At 33.5% G+C, this 21,322-nt stretch overlaps 10 protein-coding genes across 10 annotated transcripts, besides 5 other annotated features; 5 read left to right on the forward strand and 5 right to left on the reverse strand.

Annotated features, from left to right (window-relative positions):
- Positions 1–94: part of a mobile genetic element that runs on past the window's edge.
- A 305-nt stretch (positions 95–399) lies between these two features.
- On the reverse strand, positions 400–3,306 carry TVAGG3_0572100 (ankyrin repeat and SOCS box-containing protein 4 family; the record flags this gene model as incomplete). The annotated part of the gene is made up of 1 exon (XM_001309943.1): positions 400–3,306. The coding sequence occupies one exon, from the start codon at positions 3,304–3,306 to the stop codon at positions 400–402; it is 2,907 nt and encodes a 968-aa protein (XP_001309944.1).
- A 2,171-nt stretch (positions 3,307–5,477) lies between these two features.
- Positions 5,478–5,500: a mobile genetic element.
- Positions 5,501–5,506: 6 nt separating this feature from the next.
- Positions 5,507–5,602: a mobile genetic element.
- Positions 5,603–5,642: 40 nt separating this feature from the next.
- Positions 5,643–8,153, reverse strand: TVAGG3_0572130 (CNH domain containing family; the record flags this gene model as incomplete). Its single annotated transcript, XM_001309942.1, has 1 exon — positions 5,643–8,153. One exon carries the CDS (start codon positions 8,151–8,153, stop codon positions 5,643–5,645), a length of 2,511 nt encoding a protein of 836 aa, XP_001309943.1.
- Positions 8,154–8,507: 354 nt separating this feature from the next.
- Positions 8,508–10,336, reverse strand: TVAGG3_0572140 (intramolecular oxidoreductase activity, transposing S-S bonds; the record flags this gene model as incomplete). The annotated part of the gene is made up of 1 exon (XM_001309941.1): positions 8,669–10,192. The coding sequence occupies one exon, from the start codon at positions 10,190–10,192 to the stop codon at positions 8,669–8,671; it is 1,524 nt and encodes a 507-aa protein (XP_001309942.1).
- A 210-nt stretch (positions 10,337–10,546) lies between these two features.
- Positions 10,547–12,498: a mobile genetic element.
- A 1,238-nt stretch (positions 12,499–13,736) lies between these two features.
- TVAGG3_0572160 (uncharacterized protein) lies at positions 13,737–14,099 on the forward strand (the record flags this gene model as incomplete). Its single annotated transcript, XM_051238814.1, has 1 exon — positions 13,737–14,099. The coding sequence occupies one exon, from the start codon at positions 13,737–13,739 to the stop codon at positions 14,097–14,099; it is 363 nt and encodes a 120-aa protein (XP_051096638.1).
- Positions 14,100–14,770: 671 nt separating this feature from the next.
- Positions 14,771–15,208, reverse strand: TVAGG3_0572170 (uncharacterized protein; the record flags this gene model as incomplete). Its single annotated transcript, XM_001289229.2, has 1 exon — positions 14,771–15,208. A coding segment is annotated over one exon (438 nt), but the record flags the coding sequence as incomplete, so codon positions are not given.
- Positions 15,209–15,667: 459 nt separating this feature from the next.
- Positions 15,668–21,322: part of a mobile genetic element that runs on past the window's edge.
- Positions 16,600–17,559, reverse strand: TVAGG3_0572190 (uncharacterized protein; the record flags this gene model as incomplete). Its single annotated transcript, XM_051238815.1, has 1 exon — positions 16,600–17,559. One exon carries the CDS (start codon positions 17,557–17,559, stop codon positions 16,600–16,602), a length of 960 nt encoding a protein of 319 aa, XP_051096639.1.
- On the forward strand, positions 17,577–17,978 carry TVAGG3_0572200 (uncharacterized protein; the record flags this gene model as incomplete). Its single annotated transcript, XM_051238816.1, has 1 exon — positions 17,577–17,978. One exon carries the CDS (start codon positions 17,577–17,579, stop codon positions 17,976–17,978), a length of 402 nt encoding a protein of 133 aa, XP_051096640.1.
- TVAGG3_0572210 (uncharacterized protein) lies at positions 17,998–18,150 on the forward strand (the record flags this gene model as incomplete). Its single annotated transcript, XM_051238817.1, has 1 exon — positions 17,998–18,150. The coding sequence occupies one exon, from the start codon at positions 17,998–18,000 to the stop codon at positions 18,148–18,150; it is 153 nt and encodes a 50-aa protein (XP_051096641.1).
- Positions 18,803–19,427, forward strand: TVAGG3_0572220 (uncharacterized protein; the record flags this gene model as incomplete). Its single annotated transcript, XM_051238818.1, has 1 exon — positions 18,803–19,427. A coding segment is annotated over one exon (625 nt), but the record flags the coding sequence as incomplete, so codon positions are not given.
- On the forward strand, positions 20,199–20,780 carry TVAGG3_0572230 (uncharacterized protein; the record flags this gene model as incomplete). Its single annotated transcript, XM_051238819.1, has 1 exon — positions 20,199–20,780. The coding sequence occupies one exon, from the start codon at positions 20,199–20,201 to the stop codon at positions 20,778–20,780; it is 582 nt and encodes a 193-aa protein (XP_051096643.1).

The following is a 21,322-nucleotide window of genomic DNA, read 5'->3' on the forward strand; positions in this document are numbered from 1 at the left end:
TCAAATTTTTGACAACTGGCGTGAAGCGTAATTGAAAATTAACCTTAAACATCTGAATTGAAGGCCCTGTCATAGTGGCATAAGTGCATCCTTAAAAGTAATACAATTTCCGGTCATAGAGAACCAAATTTTAGAAATTTCATAATTTTGATCTGAAATTTCCTAGAAAAACTGGCCTACTTTAAGTGTATGGTCTTGGAATAGCCTACTATTGTCATTACCTGAGGACATATTGCTCAAAAGCATAGCAAAAAGGCTGATAGAGCACTCAACTTTGAATTAAGACGGTTTGTTGATTCAATTTTGTGATCAATTCAAATCAACAAATTTATAATTAGACAAGAATTCCAAAATAGATTCGCTTTTGAGACTCCGCTTCGCTCCGTCTCAAAATTGACTCTATTTTGTTAAAATTTTGTCTAATAACCACAAAAACAATAAAATCGGTCCAAATACTGCTACTATTATTAATAGATTAATTGTACAACACTTTAACCCACTACAAAATTTATTGCATCTTCTTTGTCGTATTAAATATCTAGGTGTTACTCCATGAAAATCTTCTTCGTTAATATCTGCACCTTCAGAAATCAGAAGTTTTTTTATTGATTTATACTCATAGTATTCACCAACTGCAAAATTAAGAGCTGTTTTCCCTTCATAAGTTTTAGCTTTGATATCAGCACCATGAGTAATAAGGAATTTACAACATTTTTCATCATTTTTACCAGCTAAAATATGAAGAGCTGTTTTTCCTTCATAATCTGCAATATTGACATCTGCACCCTGCGAAATGAGACATTCAATTACTTCAAAAAAAGAACCATCAGCAGCATAATGAATAAGTGCTCTTCCTTGATGATCTCTTGCATTAATATCTGCACCGTGTGAGATAAGAAGTGTAATCATTTGTGGCACTTCCATATATTTCAAAGAAATATAATGGAGAGGAGTTCTTTCTAGATTATCTCTTAAATTGACGTCTGCACCATGTGATAGAAGCAGCTGAGCCATCTCTTGATGGTTTTTTGACACTGAATAATGTAGTGCTGAGCATCCTTCATTATTTCTCAAATTTACATTAACACCATTTAAAAGAAGTTGTTCAGCCATTGCGGTATAATTTTTATTTGAAGAAATATGAAGTGCAGACTCACCATCAAAATTTTTGGCATCGATTTCAATTCCATTTAATATCAAAAATCTTGCCGTTGTTACTGAATTATAACTTGCAGCAAAATGAAGAGCTGTAGAATAAGTTAAATCTCGTTCTAGAATAAAAGCTCCATGTGAGTAAAGATATCCTATTACCGAATCGTTTCTTAGTTTGGCAGCATAAAAAAGTGCTGTCCTTCCGTTATCATCTTTTTCATTAATATTAACTCCCTTTGATAGTAAAATTTCTATAATTTCAAGGTTATTTTGTTCAACGGCAAGTTGAAGATAAGTTTCTCCTAGATAAAGTGGTTTATCAATATTTGCATTATGTGAGAGAAGAAGATTAACCATTTTCGGATTCTTATTAATAATAGCATAATAGAGGGCAGTACTCCTCTCATGATCGAAGTTATTAATTGTAGCACCAGATAAGATTAGGAACTTTGCAATCTCGAGATTATCATTTTGACATGCATATATTAAAGCAGTTTTTCCACTTTTATCATAAGCATTAATATCACCTCCATTTGAGATAATGAAATTTATAAATTCACTGTTGTTGTTTATAACAGCAAGATGAATTGCAGTTCTTCCATCCTTACTTTTGCTATTTAAGTCTGTTCCACGTTCGATCAGATATTTTACAATTTCTGTATAATTATTTTCAAATGCAATATAAAGTGGAGTAACTCCATCATTATCTGATATATTTATATCTGCTTTATATGATATTAAAAGCTTTGCTGCTTCAAAATTTTTAAATAATTCTGCATAATGAAGAGATGTTCGTCCACTATAATCTATTGCGTTGATATCTGCTCCATGAGTTATCAGAAATTCGAGTGTATCATTAGATTGATGCAAAACTGCAAAATGAAGAGGTATTTTGCCATCTATTGTCCTTGCATTTATATTTGCCCCATGAGATAATAGAATTTCAGCAATATCCTTATTATTCATCCATAAGGCGAGATGAAGAGGACAACAACCATAATTTAAATTTCTAGAATTAATATCTATTTCTTGTTGAATATAAGAATTTGTTTCACTATTATTCTGAATGTCTAAATTATATGAGAATAGAAGTTCTATCACTTCTTTACTATTGTTAAAAACTGCATAATGAAGTGCCGACTCGTGATTTTCATCATATAAATTGATATCTGCACCATGTGTGATTAGAAGTTCTGCAATTGTGACGTTATTGTTGATTGCTGCATAATGCAGAGCAGTAACTTTCTGGTCATTTTGTGCATTTACATTGACTCCATGTTCTATGAAAATTTCTGCCAACTCGGTATTATTGTTCATCGCAGCATTATGGAGGACAGTTTGGCCTGCAATTGTCATTAAATTGACATTTGCACCATTATCAATAAGAAAATTCACAGTTTCAATGTTGTTATTCAAGGTCGCCAAATATAACGGCGTTTCTTTATTTTTATTTTTAGAATCTATTTTGGAACCATGAGCTATCAATGTTTTGACAGTTTGAATATTTTTACATTTTGAGGCTATATGAAGTGCTGTGTCTCCATTTATATTTTCTTTATTAACATTGATCCCATGAGATAATAAGAATTCGACCATTTTTGAATAGTTATTTTTTACTGAAAGATGGAGAGCGCTATCTCCTTCTTCTGTTTTGGAATTGATCTTCGCACCATGAGAAAGTAGATGCACCATTAAACATTGTGAATTAAATAGTGCTGCATATGGGAAACATTTATTTATATCTTTCGTTTGATCAAGATAAACTAAAAATGCATGAAGATTGTTGTATTCACAACATTCTCTTAAATCTATTTGTAAGTTGTATTCTCGTATTAAGAAAGAGACAAAGTCGATGTTATGTGAAATTATTGCATATTTCATGCATTTTTGAGTTGGTACTTGATATCTTAAGCATTCATTCATTATGTCTGGAACACCACTCAAAAACGAAAATTTGAGACACTTTTTAGTGATGTCTGGTTGATACTGTTCTTTCAAAAACTTGAAACACTTTACAGATCCATAATAGCAACATAACTCAAGTAATGAGTATCCTTTTGATGAAAATGGATAAAAATCATTTATCATCCTCCGTTTAATTTTGAATCCTTCTCTTTCGGTGAATGAAACAAATGATTGTTTGTCATCATTCATGATTGCTCTGCTGAATGTATTTTCTTTATATATTTCTAATGAGATATTTCTCGAATCATAACACTTGAACTTCTCTATATTATTCTGATTGAAAACTACACCAAGATCTTTATAAAAAAGTAATCAAAAATTGATGATTTTTCGTTTGTACGATCGATATTAAATTCTTGATAAATTTTCTTTATTATGAACCAATAAGATGGTAGATATCGATTATTGTATAATGATGCGTTTTCGAGTATGTCAAATATCTGATTTGGCAAAAATATTTCTGTTTCGATGAAATTTGTTCTGATTTCATCATAGATTATATTGATTTCTTTGACATCGAATGTATTTAAATTGTATATTTTGTTTATAACGTCATTATAATCATGACATATATCCATAAATTCACTATAGATATCTCTCTCCATGATTGCACTTTGACACTTTTTAAATCAATTAACAATTCTTGGAGAAAATCTATTTTATCTTTGAGAAAACATATCAACACACAATGAATAATAATATTTCATTTTAAAAGATATTGTAAAATTGGAGAAATTTTGTCCAAATTGTTAATATTATGTAACTTCTAGCAATACTAATCTTGAATCATAGGAAAAATCAAGCACATAAGATAAAAAATTATGATTGCTGCATAAATCATTTGATTATTGAACAAAAATCTTAAATTCTCATAATTTATGTTAATTCTGAATCATGATTCTTTAATATGTGAATGGTGATAATCATATTTCTATAGAATCTAAAACATCTAATAATTGAAATTTCACTTAATCTAATGATATTCCTAAATATAAATGTTCTGGATGTCTTATATCCATAATTAGTTGTGCATTAGAGTTGTTTAAAGAAATGATGAAGTCCAAAAATTGTGAAAGTTGAAATATAAATGAAATGAATTTGATTTCCGAAAGTTTTCTAGCCAATACAAGAAGTTTTTCTCGACAATAATGATCTGCCTTATATAGATATATGTTCTCTACTAGAATATGGTAAAAATTTGCATTCTTTTGTAACAAGCATATCATGTTTCTTTTTGTCCGAAAAAGTTAAATAAAGTTTTATTATCGATAGTGTGAAATTATAAACTTACCACAATTTTCTAGCCCATAAAATCATATGTGAAATAATGAAAGAAGTTCAATTTGCTGCATAATGAAGAGTTGTCTCACAAGTTATTTTTAGCATTGATATTTCATTTGAAATTAGAAGTTTGTGTGTTTACTTTACTATCATTATGTATTACAATATGAAGAGTTGCTTTTATATATATAACACTTTTTTACCATGCAAAATTAGAAGTATTGGTATTTCATTAACATATGCTGCAATATCAATAGCAGTTTTCCATTTTTATCATTTTTATTGCTATTTGGACCATATGAAATTAGAAGTTTGGCTATCTATTTACGGTTCTTTCATTTTTATCTTTTCAATTATATCATATGAAATGAAATTGGATAATTGGAAACTTTTCTATATTATGTATTGCAATATGAAGAGCCGCCATTCCATTTTTTATCTTTTTCATTGATGCTTATTTTATATGAATGGATAAGAATTTCATTAAGGGTGCACTTACACCCCTATGACATGGCTTTCAATTCAGATGTTTAAGGTTAATTTTCAATTGTGCTTCACGCCAGTTGTCAAAAATTAGCGATTTTCCAAAAAAGTGACACCGCCTTCGGCGGTGTCACTTTTTTGGAAAATCGGAATTCTTGACATTCAATTTTGATCAGAAACCCCTTTCGAAAAAATTTTCGAAGAATTTTTTCTCTCTGAAAAAAAATTTTTTCTGAACTTCATTTTTCAGGAACTCTACCAACATTCCCTTCTCTCAGGAACCCGCTTGCAATATCTTTTGCGTAATGACCTATTACAAACCTATCTGGGTTCTATTGCTGTTCTTATCTTCCAATAATTCAGAGAAGATTGCGATATCATATTCATGATTTGGTAAAATCATCAATTTTTGGTTCTAATCTTGGTCCATTTACACGGCAATATCCATGGTGCTATCATAATCCATTTTAAAACACTAAAAATTACATGAATAAACTTTACATTTATTCAAAAATTTTTTTTTGAGAGAAAAAATTCCGAAAATTTTTAGAAAGGGGTTGAATATCAAAATTGAATAAGCAAGAATTTGATTTTAAGTCAGATGGGCGTAAGTGCAGCCTTAAGAGTGCACCTACGCTTCTATGACACGACCTTCAATTCAGATGTTATTTTTCAATAACGCTTCACGGCAGTTGTCAAAAAATTGAATTAAAGTCAGATGCAGCCTTTAAAAAAATTTAATAAAATTAATAAAAGTTTACTTAAAAAGTGCTCTTTGCCTTCTTGCACGTTTCATTTCCGTGGTAAACTGTTCCATCAGGGTCAACATAAATCTGGCCATCGTTAATTGGCTTTCCGCAAGTAGCGCAGACAGTTGTCTTATCAATAACAACAGAAGAAGACCTTGCCTTTGCTAGTTTGTACTCTGCATCGACTTTCATTGACTCTGTGACTGCGATTTGCTTGTCAAGAGACTCATTTCTTTGGACTAAGAGGTTGAAGAGGATTCTGATAACATCAGCGACTTGTTTGACTGGAGTATCCTTCGGGATCATCTTGATTGTTGAGACAGGATCGATGTAAGAAATATTTCTTGAAATGAATTCGCATTTCTTATCGAACAACTTGTCAGCTCCAATCAAAGTGAATGCTGCTTGGAATGCTTGTGGTGGATCCGGTGCTGCTCTGCAGAATTCTTCGACTTCTTCAAATGGAATTGGATCTTTTCCTTTAAGGATGAGAGTTAGGGCCTCTAAGTACTTTCCTGTGACTCTGTAGATGGTAAGAGCGATCTTGGGATCAATGGATGAGTTAATGTAACTAAGATATTTCTCGGCAGAAATAAATTTGGAGTGTTGCTCAAGGATTCTGATGGCTTTGGTATTGATTTCCTCTTTAGCGGCTGCTTTAAGTTCGTTTCCGGTCAATTTCTGGATTCTTGCAGCAGATGTGAATTTAATATCTTTTTCTTTGTATTTATCTGAATCGAAGCCGGATAAAAGGATGATATACTTCTTGAAGCATTCATCGATAAGCTGAACTGATGGTGTATAGTCAGGTAAACACATCAAATAATCAATGTAAAGGATTCTCTCTTGTTCTCTGTTGTTCTTGGCGAGCCAGTTCAATACCATTGTTGTATCATGGTTCTTGGACAACAAGGAATTGATGGCGGCTGATGGACAATTTGGATAAATCCAATCAATCGTCTTAATGAAGAAATCTTGGTCAGAACATTCTTGTAAAGTGAAAGAACAATTCGTAAGATAAGCGGTATCCTTGGTTGTTTCGTATAATTGCTTCCAAATGTTGACGGCTTCCGAAATGTCTCCCTTCCTCGTTTTGAGAACGGCCAACGCTGGTGAAACTGGGAACTTCTTCTCAGAATTAGCGGTTTCAACGAAGTTCCAGAGAGTTTCTTTGTCTAATGATTCTTCATTATTTTGGATAATGATATCGTTGAGCTTTCTTGTCTCATGGATGATTGCGTAAACCTCTGCAAGTGCAGTTGTTGCGTATCTGATGACAATCGATGGTAATCCTTCGTTGACATAATCATTTACATTCTTTTCGAGAACTTCAGCGAGTTTTGTGTAGATATTTATGTAGTTCTTATTACCAGCGATCTGAATTGTTGGCGAAATTCTTGCTTTTCTGGTTCCTGGCAACTTAAGATCTTCAAACAAAGAAAGAAGCTCTCTTGGATGGGAAAGCCATGTAAATTTCGTAAGGAAATCTAAAGCGCCCATCTGATCTTTAGGCCACATGAGGTTAAAGATGCCAATTGCGGATTCTGAAGCTTGATCTGGAGAAAGAGCGGTGAGGAGCTTGTAGACCCTCTCAGCTTGACCTCCTGTGAGCATCTCAAGAAGATCGGATGGTGGAGGAATGGATCCAACAATCTTCCAAGCATCATTTGTAATAATAAGTAAATCTGTCTTGATCATGGTATATAATCTTACTCCTGGGACATCAAATACGATGGATGATGCTTCTGTAGTAAGGAGATTTGAGCGGATGAAGTTCTTTTGGAAGAATTGATATAATGCCTTTTCTGGACCGTAGAAAGCTAATGGGGGACCGTATGTTGGATGGTAGTTTGTTGTTTCGCCGTTTGCATCGTATGTTCCGCCTTGGATATTCATGAATTCTTGATATGTAACAAGTAACTGATTATTACCGATATTATGAACAATTGGTGTGGAAATAAGGGCTGAAGCAAGTTCTCTTGTTGCCTTGGTAGAGATGTCGTATGAATAATATGTCTTGTCGCAGCAATAAATTACTGTTTTCTCTGTCATTGCTGCTGCACGAACTTTTGATGGTGCATCGAAGGTGAAATCTTGGAGAAGAACACCTCCGCAGAAGCAGTATCCTGTAATTGCTTTATCATTTACTAATACAATTCTTGGATTTGCCTTTTTACCTGATGTTAAGGCAATCGAAGCATTTTGAGGGATGGTTGTGCGAATTCCACCGCGTCTGACAATTTCTACTGGACCTGGAGCGTCAGCAAGTGTTGTATAATGAACAATCATGACGCAAGGGTCTTCAACAGGGATAAGTGTCTTAATAAGATGGTTTCTGATTATTGGAGATAATGTGTATTTAATTGTAAATGATGATTTCCCTCCTTTATCTGTTTTCGACGCTACGTAAACATTTCCTGTTTTATCACCGACCCAAAGCAAGTCTCTGAAGTAAGTTACTGCTGTTGCATCGCTTGGTTTGATAATATCTTTAATCTGTTGGATGTTACTTGGATCTGTCATTTCAAATGAGATAAAAAAAAATTTTTTCATATCATTTTTTTATGCAAATTCAAAAAATTCTCAAATCAATCTTACAACTCGATATCTTGCTTATACCAAACAAATCATCGATTTATTACCTTAACATGGAAAAATTAGACATCATTTGAGCCATTATTAGAATATTTCCATGAGAATACTTACAGTAAAAGAGATGTTATTTCAAATTCTTATATAGAGAAGCATTAAATAATAAAGTTTATAAATCAAATTCAAAATCATATGCAAAAATATAGGTTTCCTTCTTTCAATCTTATACACTTAGATTATCAAAAGAAAACAAAGTATGATATCTATAAGATGGACTTATTTAAAGCAAAATTTCTTTCATATTAAATTAAAAATATTGTAAAATTAGATCTTTCTATCATATATGAGGTCTTAAAGAAAGTGAAATTAAAACTGAATAATATTAATTTTATAAAAAAATAATTTCGCTTCACAAAAAGAAAAAAGAAAGAAAATAACTAAATTAATCAGAGTTCGTCATCCTTAACTGGTTCTGGTGTCCACTCTGGCTTTGGAGGCATGGCAGCTTTGATTGGTTGCGTTGAATTATCCTTCAAAAGCTGTGCCATCAAATACAAGCTTCTGCGCTTTCCAATTGGGAATGGATGTGTCTTATTTGTGGCTGGGAACATCCATGCGTAAGGATAAGTCTCATTTCTCCAGATTGTAACAGGGATATCGTTGCATGAAGCGTTTACTGTAGCGAAAACGACGTGGGAGATGGAAGACTTCTTTGCCCATGTCGCTGTCTCGTAAAACAGGTCTTCTACCTCTTGGCAGTTCTTGCATGGCCATCCGTAAAAGTTGACAATGAAATCTTTCTCAGTATTCTCTAACTGCTTCTTAAGATCGGCTCCGGAGAATGTCATGAGAGGGTATCTGGCTCTTGTTGATGAAACTGGAGTTTCGATGAGGGTTTCTTTGATTTTTCCACGGAGATGGTCCATCGCGAACAGGGCAACAGCATTAGGTGATGGATTGCCTTTGAAAATCCACTTCTTGTAGTTGTATTGGTCGACTTGGAAAAATCCGTAAATTGGGAGGCTGAAGTTCTGAATATTGAGGCGGGAGAGGTTGACTTTGAGGGCTGTAGCATCGCCGTAGCGAATTGGAATCTTTGTAGACTCATCGGTGTTGATTTTTTCGGAAACTCTGTCGAGAACTTGGCGAACTTCGGCCATCATTGTGAGATTAGAGAAGTCGTAGATTGTGGCGAAGTACATGGCCTTGTTATCGTTGCTAACTGCGTTAAATGTGGAATTCATGATTTCATACTTGGAATCTATGTTCTTTTCGATGAAATCGGAAAGAGATTTGGTAGTAATCTTAAATGGATCGCCAGGATATGAGATATTCTTATCATCTTGAGTTCTAATAATCGTAATTCCTGGGAAAGGTGCATTGAATGCATCAGCAAGCTCGGCTGTTTGTGTGACCCACATATGTGACTTCTTCATGAATTTTGCACTGACAATTGACAAGATTTTATCGAGTTTTGCGTTGATATCAGGAAGAGCAACGATAATTGTAGCATTCATCTTTTCAACGATGGAGCGTGCTTCATCAACTTGATTTACGTATTTGTATTTAGAAGCAGTGACGTTGCAAACATAGAAATATGCTTCTCTTCCTTGTGTAGTGTTAGGAAGCTTTGCAATTTGTGTTCCATATCTAAATGCAAAGAGTGCTGGATATGTATCAACACCAAGTTCATCAGCAAGATCTGTGGCGTGACGAGCACTCAAAACAATATAATCTGCTTTACCATGCGATCTTTCAGCGGCGTAACGATATCCTTCAATCATTCTCTTGCAGTCATCATTATCCTTATCGTAGAAAAGAACAAGCGCTAAGTCATATTGGTCAATAGTATTTCGGAACTCTAATTCACGCATATAACGAACTGGATCGTTATCTTTTGTGTATCTTTTTCCTGGCCTACGGCGTGAAGATGCCAAGGCAAGGAAAAGAGAAAGGAATGAAAAGAGCATTTCTTAAGAAAAGTGACAAATAATTTGGTTGCGACGTTACGAAGTGTTTTTCATTCACACTAACTAATGTAACATTTGAATATTGTATGCCATAAAAATACTTTTTAGAATATAAATGTTCGATAAACACTCCAAAAAAATCTCGATTTTCCCTGAATTGAATTTTGAGACTTAATTTTTTATAAAATAAAACTTACATTAGCTATGATTTTCAAACAAACCATAAAAATAGTCTAATCAGTGTTCAATTCAGATTCAAATTATCAAAGTTAATTTAATTTTCATATAAGATAATGAGTTTGATTGGTAACTTTGATTTATATAAATTTTGTGCTCTTCAAGCCGATATTCTTAGGTAAAAAAGGGGGTTGGCGTCCTAAGGCGTCCTGATGTAAATTTCTCAAAATTGTGATATTTACATCACATTTTTGAGAGGTTTATGGGCGTCCTAAGGGAAAATTGAATAGCTAGGGCGTCCCGAATTTTCATTCTAAGATTTAAATATATTATATACTTAAGTATAATACAAGCAATATAAAAATTAAATTTTTATTATGTTAACTTATAAGAAATTTTTTTGAATTATCGTTGATTTATTGTAATCTTTCCAGGCTATACTTTTGAAATCAACTTTACCTGTCATACGCATTAATGTAGTAGATGTCCAGATGTAGCTATTATATCCCAGCAACATTGGTATTTTATCATTGTAAGATATCAAAATGAAGCGTTTTTTCAGATATAATTTTTCGTAAATTTTTCAAAAATAAGATGGTAAAAAAGCCTCGACTTGCTCGAAAAATAACAATTTTTTTACTTGTAAAAATAACCCTTTTACAGCATGGGCAGCTATTCAATCACTATTTCTTTTTCTAAAAGTATATTTTTCAAAAAAAATTAAGATCAAATTCGACAATTTCTTGATGAAAGCAAAAATATTACACATACTTCTAGATGCATGGGATAAAATATGCAATTATTCAATCAATTCGCATGATTTGAAAAAAAAATCTAAATTTGATAAAAATGTAGAAATTTTTTATTTTTAACTTGAGATTCGATTTTTTGATCCAATTTGTGAATTTTTTTTTGATCGGAATTTCAATTAATTTGTTGATCAAAAATGACCTCACAATGTTTGATCATAAGTGAAGTCATCTTCATGGGTATTTAGAAATTCCAAGAGAAATTGCTTATTTCTCGCAGATGTAATATCTGAGAAAATCGAATTTAAATATTCATAGAAACCCAAATCATTCTCCGGTTCGAATAATTCATCTGTTGCTTTTTCTGTTTTTTCTATGAATTTTAATAATTTGATTAATAAATCTTCATCAGGAAGAATTATTGCTGCATTTGTGATAAAATTCCATATTGAGGTAATATGGCAATAATTACATTTATAAAATGTAATTTTATCCAAAATTTTTTGGCAAATTCGCATAATAGCATTAATATTTGAAGCTGAGATTAAACCTGTGATTACTTCTGTAACTTTTGGAAAATCATCGCAATTTAATATCTCTTTATATTGAATTGAGAAATAAAAAAAAATCAAATGGATTCATTTCTTCAATTTCAAGGAGATTGTAAAAATTGATAGAAGTGTTATTGCAACAAATTGTATTTGCAGCAAAAAATATCATTTGCTCGATTCCATTTTTGGAATAAATTTGCTGGAACAATGTTAAATTAAAACAGTTGCTTAATTTTTCTTCATTGTTTTCATAAAAAAGTAACAAGTTTGCAACTGAAATTTCAAAATTTTGATAATTGCCAGTTATTTCAGTAAATATATATATTTGCTTTTCTTCATCTAAAAATGGCAAATATTGATTTGCAATATTAACTAAAGTTTGGGATAAATTGTTCCAGTTTGATTTTACAATTTGTGAGCACATTATGTAATATGTAAATTTATCCGCTTTGTAGGAATTTAAAATTGTTTGTTGTTCTGTTTCAGTTAAATTACTGAATTTTTCAAGATTAATATTGTGATAAAAAATAGAATCCTTGAAACATTCTGATATCTTTTCAATGTTTAAAACGGATGCTAAAAAATGTAAAAGAACTTCATCAGTCACTGTGATTTTTTTGAAAAATTTATCCCAATTCAAGCATCCAATTGATCTTTCTGTCATTGTACTTATGCATTGATAAAGTTGATTTAATGAATCCGAAGAATAATCATTATGCTTGACTAGTTGAGTTAGTTGATACAGACTGTCGTCAGCCATTTTAAAAAAATGAATAAAATTGTATAGTAAATTATATTTGTGAAATTTGTGACGCTACATTCAATCTAAAAAAAAAAAAAGGTAGTGGGGCCTCCAGGCACTTCGTGCCCTCTAGCCCTGAAGATGTTTAGTATAAATGAAGTTTTTTGGGTACTGGGGGCTTCCAGGCGCGTTGCGCCCTCTAGCCCATAAAAATTTTTGGTAGAGCACTCAAAATAGTATAACTTTATCCGGACAAGTAAGGGTCTATCGTCGCTACAGGAAAAGTTACAGGCGTTCCAAGGAAGTATACTTTGAGAAGCCTTTTCTGTCACTTTTCAGGGAAAAAACATTTTTATTATTATATATAAATGAATTTTACAAAACCACCGTTACCGTTCTTTGGAAATAAGAGTAAATGTAAAGATATTATATTGAGAGAACTTAAGAAACTACCGAATGGTCTAACATTTGTAGATTTGTTCGGTGGAAGTTTCTATATATCCCATTTGTGCCATACAATATTCCCAGACTCAAAGATTATATGCAATGACTTCGACAACTATATGGACCGTCTCAAACATATACCAGACACAAACAATATATTGAAAGCGTTAAAAGAAAAGATACCTATAGGTAAGATGGAACGTATACCATTAGATAAGAAAAATATTGTGAGAGAGGTTTTGAAAAAAGCAGAATATATAGACTGGGATAGTATATCTGCTAGACTATTATATAGTGGTTCTATAAGAGTTCATGACATTGAAACACTTATGTCAAATGTTTTATATCTTAACTATACAAATGTTTTCAAAGAGGACATAGAAAAATATATTGAGGTATAGAGTTTGTGAGATGTCGTTGGACAGAGTTGTATGAAAAATATAAAGACAAGGAAAATGTTTTCTTTATAGTGGACCCGCCGTTCTATAACACATGGGATTTTCAATACCAAGTAGACTGGACTTTGAGAGACTCTTTAGAAACTTTAGACGTTTTACATAACCATCCATGCTTTTACTTTACATCCGATAAAAGTGGTTTGGAAACCGTTATGAGATGGTTAGAGGACATACATGACTATGAGTTTAGATATGACAAGATAGAATATGAGAGAGGTCCTATAAACCGGAGAAAGTGTCATAACAAAGAAATTTTACTAGTAAGTAAATGTGGTTTGAAATAGGACTACTTGTTTTAGGTTTTTTCCATTGTGTCATTTATTTATTTGACGTGGCAGAAAAGTACAGAGAATATGAAGATGAACCAATGCCTGCAAATGTTCAGCATATGTACTCGTAAGAGATATTTTTATCTAATATTAAATGGACGCACAGAACTTAGCGAATGCACAGCAACCTGGACAACCAAACCCAGAGAATATTCCAAATGAAGTTAGAATACAAACTGCAATGGCAAACTATGGTCAAGTGCCAACAGATGTACAAATGCAAACTGCCATGTCAAATGACGCTGCGTTAGGTTTGCCACCATGGTATGCAAATATGAGATGGAAAGAGTTTTATACAAACCCTGAAGTGGGATATAAACAACTTTATGCAGATGACGCGAACACAGGAGTTGACCCAGAATATGTTTTCTACCAGAGGAGAAACAGAATGTATGAGCTCCAGTTAAAGAATGCTATGGAACTCAACAGGAAACGTAAGAGACTAGGCGGACATTAGATTTTTACATATAGTAAAATGGGTTTCTTCAGTAGTATTGGAAACTTCTTTCGAAATGTTGGAAAGGTATATGGAATGGAATAAAAACCGTAGGAAGAGGAATTTGGAACGGAGTCAAAAATATTGGTAAAAGAGTAGGTCAGTTCGTTGGTATTATACCTAAAGACCCTGAACCAGAAGAACAAGCTCCTGTTATACAACAGCCTGAACCTGCACCACAGTCAAGTTGGCAACCAAATCCAACACCTCAACCGTATTAAAAAATTATATTTTTACCGTTCGATAGTAGTTGTATATGAAACTAAGTTCTAAGTAAAACGCATGGTATAATGGAATTATTCTTTTTCTTCCATCTGTAGTAAACCATACTTGAAAGTCTGAAATACTTCCACTTGGTGGTTCGTATAACTTTGTAGGTTTTTCGTAAAAGTCATTTGCCAAGCATAAGAAAGAGTTTTGGGCGCCAGAAAATGAAGCATGATGAACAATAATAGCAGCTGGGTCGAAAACATTTTCATATGTTCCATTAGGTTTTCGACTTCAAAAAGTCTGGGTGTACTGGATATGCTGCAGGCTGATTTACATCCTCATAATCTATACCATGCCAAGTTGTTATATTTTGTAGAAATATAAACGTTTTCTCCAAGGTCTTCTATTCTATTGATTTTAACAGTTGCATTTTTCCTGTCATAAATAATATCGAGATGGTATTCTCCTTCGTCAATGTTATACTGGTTTGCTATTCGATATAGATATCGTTTATTTTTTTTGAAAAGCTTGAAAGTTGTTTCTAAGTTTACAAGCAAACTAACTTGTAAAAGTTTTCCCTGTTCAAATTTCTCATACGTACGTTTTTCTTTGTTATAGTATCGAACTTCAAAACCGACTGTAAATGGGAAACCATGTATGGCTTCTGAAATGAACTTCATTCTACGAAAGCCAATAGCTTTTGTGACGGATGGGTCTCTTAACCATCTTAACGGGTAGTCAAAACGATAGCCTTCATGCTTTACGGTCTCTGTCTCAAACTTTTGACCGACATTAGTAAAAAGTTCATCTAATGGTTTAGTTGTAGCAACTCTAGAATTTTCTTTTTCTATTGAAAGCATATTTTATCTAGAATAAAAATGTCAAATGAAACAGCGTCTATGAGAGAAATACAACACAACCGACAACTCATTATACAAGCTCTAAATAAGAACACAACAAACTTTTCAAACTATTCTAAGATATCTGAGTCATTGAAAGAAGGAAACTTAAAACTGACATTAAACCCAATGACAGATGAGTTTCTATTTCAAGACAATAAGAACTATACTGTCTGTATAAATCCAACAAAAGGAACTTTAAACGAGAAACCTATAAATGAACTTCTTTTGAAAGCAGATGTTGACAACAAAGCTGACAAAGAATATGTAGACGATGCAATAGCAAAAGAAGAAGAAAGAGCTAACAAAGCTTATGCAACAAAAGAACATACTCATCCTGAACTAGCAGACAAAACATATGTTGACAATAAAATGTCAAGTGAAGTGACAAGAGCTGAAAACGAATATTCTAAAAAGACTCATATACATTCTATATCTGATATTACAAACTTACAAGAAACCTTAAACAGGAAAAGTGCCGTTGGACATACACATACCATTGCAAATATTACAAACTTACAAGAAACCTTAAACAGGAAAAGTGCCGTTGGACATACACATACCATTGCAAATATTACAAACTTACAAGAAACCTTAAACAGGAAAAGTGACGTTGGACATACACATACCATTGCAAATATTACAAACTTACAAGAAACCTTAAACAGGAAAAGTGCCGTTGGACATACACATACCATTGCAAATATTACAAACTTACAAGAAACCTTAAACAGGAAAAGTGACGTTGGACATACACATACAAGTTTTACAACTTTTACAGCAGATGATATTACACTAAACACAACCTTGCCAAGTAAAGGTCCAACAATACCACCGGCAACAAGTCTTGTAGATACTTTGATGTCTAATGACAATAATATTATACATCTAAGACAGGAACTCAATGTGCTTAAACAAATTTTGCCGAATCTTATTTACCCGGTTGGCTCATTATATGTTTCAATGAACTCTACCAGACCAGAAGTAGTACTTGGTTTTGGAACTTGGACTCAAATAGTCGACAGGTTTTTGTATTGTGCAAACTCTTCAAAGGAAACAGGTGGAAGTAAAACGATTTCAGGTGAAAATTTACCTGCACACAGTCACTACATAGATTTAAGTACATCTCGAGAAGGTTGGCATAAGCATAGATATTGGGAATGGTCAGGAATGACAAAAGGTAAAGGATATGATGTTAAAGACGACGTTCAGTTTGCTATAAATTGTTACTGGAGTGACACTCAGGGAGGAGGAGACCATTCACATTTCGTTTCAGGATATACGCAAACAACGGGACAAAGTAAAGACTACATGCCACCTTACATGACAGTTTACGCATGGTATAGAATTGCTTAGTCGTCATTTTCAACTTCTTTAGCATATTCGTCAGGAGTTGTCTTATATTTGTTAGGAACTGTCTTTGAAAGTATACCACCTTGAACTTTGACAAGTTTGAAACGAGGTCTGACAATAGTAGTTTTATCTTCTGCTTGCAGTCTGTACATTTTGCCATGTTTGCCTAAAACTTCATAATATTCTCTTGTATACTTTCTTCTATTTTTACGAACACGAATGTGAGTACCTGTCGGGTTCCCATTGTTGTCATAGTCAATAGTATTTTCATATGGGTCGCGTTTAGGTATTTCTATTTTTACTTTGTCACCTTTCTGAAGTTTGAAGCCCGGCATTCTTTCTTGTTTGTCTCTTTTGACTAAATTATTAAATATATAGTCTTTCTCTAAGTCAGGGTTGTTTTTCATTTCTTCGGGGGAGTGGTTTCCCAAACCTTTTTGTTTACGGTTATTGTAAATATTTAAAACTTGTCTCATCTTTGCCATGGAGAAGTGTCTATATTTGTCGTCATATGACATTTCATTTGCTTCACCACCTTGTGGTTGGTTTAAGTCTCTTAACATTTTTATACAACCGTCAATGACACCAAGAGCAGAATGGTTTTGGTCGACAATGAAATATTGGTTTACATTTTTTGAACGCAGATAGTTTTTTACATCGTCTGATTTGAAAGAACTTTCACAGTCAGATGTCAGTTTTGTTGGATGGTATTTGTCAACGAATATTGTCAAAGCAGTTTTCACATCTAAAATATTTTTGGACCATAATGGTATGGCTTCACAGTATCTTGTGTTTTGACCAACAAATATTAACCAGTATGGTGGTCCATCTGTTCTAACTCTCGGAATGTTTTCCAAGATATCCATAAACCAAGCATTTGGTGTTGAACTAAAGATTTTTATCATGAGTGCTTTCTTTGTCGCTTTAGAAACATAGGGGTCCTTGTTTGAATTCGTCATTTTTTAACCCATAAGAAATGGGTTTATTTGGCGCATTAGCAGGAGTCGCATCTAGATTTTTACCCGCAGTGGGAACAATAGCCAGAGGTGTATTTGGAGTTGGAAGGAAGATTTTGAGTACATTAGGTATACTGAAAGAGAAAGCACAACCTATTATACAAACTGTACAGAAAGGTTGGGATGTAGCACGAGATGCAACAAATCTTATTCCAAATCCTGAAACAAGAGGAAAAGTTCAAGGATGGATGGACAATGTAGGAAGACAAGCAGGAAACTATTATAACAAAGCAAATGACTACTATAACCAAGCAGGACACTATATGGACCAAGGTGAAAGATTCTTTAACAGAGGATATAACCATGCACAACAGTGGGTAAACAATAACCAACCTCAACCGCCTCAAACTTGGGGAATGTAAAATTTTTTACTGAGATGAAATGAACAATACAGCATTGAGACAAATGGGTTCAAGATGGATTTGTCGGCTTCCAGCAGTTACACAACGTGTTTGTCAAGTTCTTCCTATACATCAGGAAGTTTTAGACCGACTTAAAAAACCTCAACAACCAGTTGAAAACAAACCAAACTAAAATTTTTTACTGAGATGAAATGACCGAAGAAGTTGAAACGGTAGATTTGACACCACAAACAAAAAGTTCAGAACCATTGTCAAAACCTGTCAAAGAACTTACAGATGAAGAGAAAAATTCAATAATAGAAAGTGCCAGGTCTGGAAATACAAACCCTAACTACAAAGTCACTTTTCATAAAAATGGAACGGCAAGTATCTCAAAAAAGAAACAGACTCTCACAAATAAAATATTGAAGTCTGAAGGAGCTTTCGAGACAACAGATGGAAAAGTTTACTTCACTGACCAACAGTTCATTATAGAACATCTCATTGACTTAGAGTCGAAATATTCTAAACTTTACAACAAACACAAAAAGTTGAAAGGAAAACAAAAACAAATGGCATATGATATTTATGAAGATGTTGACGACACAACTGTTCCTGCAGGTGAAGTAAAGTCAGAGAAACCGAAAAGTGACGAAAAACCGATAGAAGAAGAGAAACCAAAAACTGAAGATAAACCAAAACCAAAGTTTAGTTTCCAAACTAAACCAAGTCAACCTTCATTAGCTGGTATGGGTTGGCGTCAAAGACTTATGGCAGCAGGCGGTTATGTTAAGTAAAGAGAAAAAAAATATTTTTTTATTTTTATAAAAATGCCCCCATATAGAATGGATAGAAAATCTGCTAGAATAAAAGCAGAGTTGCAAAGATATGGTTGGAGAGTTTCGAAGAATTTTAAATATAGGAAGGGAAGACCCATAAAAGTCTATGACAAATTGTCTGGTCTTCGCTACGAAATGGATTTGGAAACAGCACGTGCAAATTATCCAAACAGACTAGAGAGGTTAGAAGAAGAACGTCTTATGGACATGCCTTTCGATGTTAGTGAACCTCAAGTTGAAGGACACGACGGCTTTGCCAGATTCTACTGGAAACATGACGAACAATTGCATCCTTTGAGAAGGAAAAAAGGTAGTGCAGAGGATGGTCATGCTCCCATGGAAAGAACAAGATATGCATATGAGAAGTACCGTGAAGTTAGAAGTCAAATTACTTCTGGTCGAACCTTTACAGTAAACTTTGACGAAGGAAAGAACAAAGAAGGCTTCATGGGTGTACTTGCTGCCATACAAGACGGAAATAAGAAAGGACACAATCTCAGATTGACCATAACAGATTTGGATGGTCACATTTACTATGCACATGGCAATGAACAAACAGCTGCAATGCTTCTTGACGCTTTCAAGACTACAAAGAGAGAACAAATGGTTGACTCCGACTCAGACATTTTGAATGCAATTGAAGGAATTGCAAGTGTCAAGTTCGAATGGTACCAACCTAACCCTCAAGCAGTCAGACAACATGCTGGATACTTCCCCTTCAGAAATAAGTCTGACATTGACTTGACAACTACAACAAATTCTTCTCCGAAGTCAAATCCAAAGTGAAGGTTTACTATGAGAACATTGACGCACTCATGACGAACGAAGAAGGATACAACAAACTCATTGAAATGGGAATGGTCGGTGAAAAGATGGGCTGTTTTAAGCTAGATAAGGTATTTTCCGAAGTTCATGTCCTCTCCAAGCGTAAGTACTGGGGCATACTTGAAGACGGCACAGAAATAAAACATTGCATGAAGTAAAAACGTTTTTCAAAAAAGTGACATTTTTTTTATTTTATTTGAACTGTACGCTGAGTTTGTTGGAGAAGACCGTTGGGAAACTTGTTTGTTAGATGAGAAATATGAAATGGCATACCATTTTAAAACAATATATTTTTACATATATTAAATGCTTCAGGTTGAAAAACAAAGAACAAAAGTAGCAGATACAAAACCGTTAGACTATATCTTTACAAATGCTGGTAGGACTATTTCAGATGAAGAAATTTCATCCCGACATACAGGTTTGACTATCCAATTCGTTGGCTTCAAAGTCCTTCAGATGCAAAGGCAATAGGATTTAGAAGAGTTTTGTTTTCAAATAGAACTAACGCATTTATGTTCGCAGTATATTTTCATGGGCAGTATAAAGGTCCATTTCAATAGACAAATTTGATGAAATGAGAATCTTTACAGTTCGTTCAGACGAAAGTCTTGAGAAAACTCTAAATGACTTTCAAACTCAAATGAACAAATACTATTGGGAATTTCAAGAAAAATACGACTCTTTACTAAATGGAACATACTATCTGAAACTAGAATATGACAAGATGAACTCCACCGTTTCATTTCAAAAGATTGAAATTAACCCTCCAAGAGATACAGAGTTTTTATTTTGGAAAGTAGACAAACGTTCTTGGGCACAATTTCTTCGGTTACTAAACCAGAACGAACCATTACCACCAGATGGTCCATTTAAATTTATACTTCCACCAGCAGATTTGACAGTTTATAGAAACGTGTTTGACCCTCAAAATGTTATGTGTCATGCAAGTTTCAGTTCAAGCAACAATAGTTTTCTATGTATTGGTAAGGACTTTTATGACTTTGCTTCTAAATTCTACGAACCACCTAGTAACAGTTTCTCTGACTTTCAAGTTTGGTTCACAACAAATGGTGTGCAACATATTATTCCATTGTACTATGACTTTTATCTCGAATTGTCTTTCATATACAACTACGGAAAAGTGCTGAAAAAGTGAGTTTATGTTAGCATGTTAGATCTCACCTCTTTTCTCACCTAATTTTTCACCCTCTTGAATTTTCATGAATTTCCTTAAGATAGAAAAAAAGTGAGTTAAAATGAGATGTTTACTGAAGGGGTCACCATGTCACTCGGTCACTCGGTCATTTAACATCTTTTTGAAAATGGTGACAACATGACATTTCGACAACAGTCGGGAAAATGTCAAGACTTCTTCATCGCAATGAGTGTAAATGAACCAAAAATATATTTTAGGTGAAGAGGTGAGATCTCACCTGTTTTTTCACCTGTTTTTTCACCCGTTGAAGGGGTCACCATGTCACCGGGTAACCATGTGTCACCAGGTAAACTAACTTCTTTTAAAAAATGGTGACAACATGACATTTCGACAACAGTCGGGAAAATGTCAAGACTTCTTCATCGCAATGAGTGTAAATGAACCAAAAATATATTTTATGGTAGCATGTTAGATCTCACCCGTTTTCTCACCTCTTTTTTCACCCGTTGAATTTTCATGAATTTCCTTAAGATAGAAAAAAA

The sequence above is a fragment of the Trichomonas vaginalis genome, chromosome II (genome assembly GCF_026262505.1).
Source record: "Trichomonas vaginalis G3 chromosome II, whole genome shotgun sequence".
Lineage (NCBI taxonomy): Eukaryota > Parabasalia > Trichomonadida > Trichomonadidae > Trichomonas > Trichomonas vaginalis.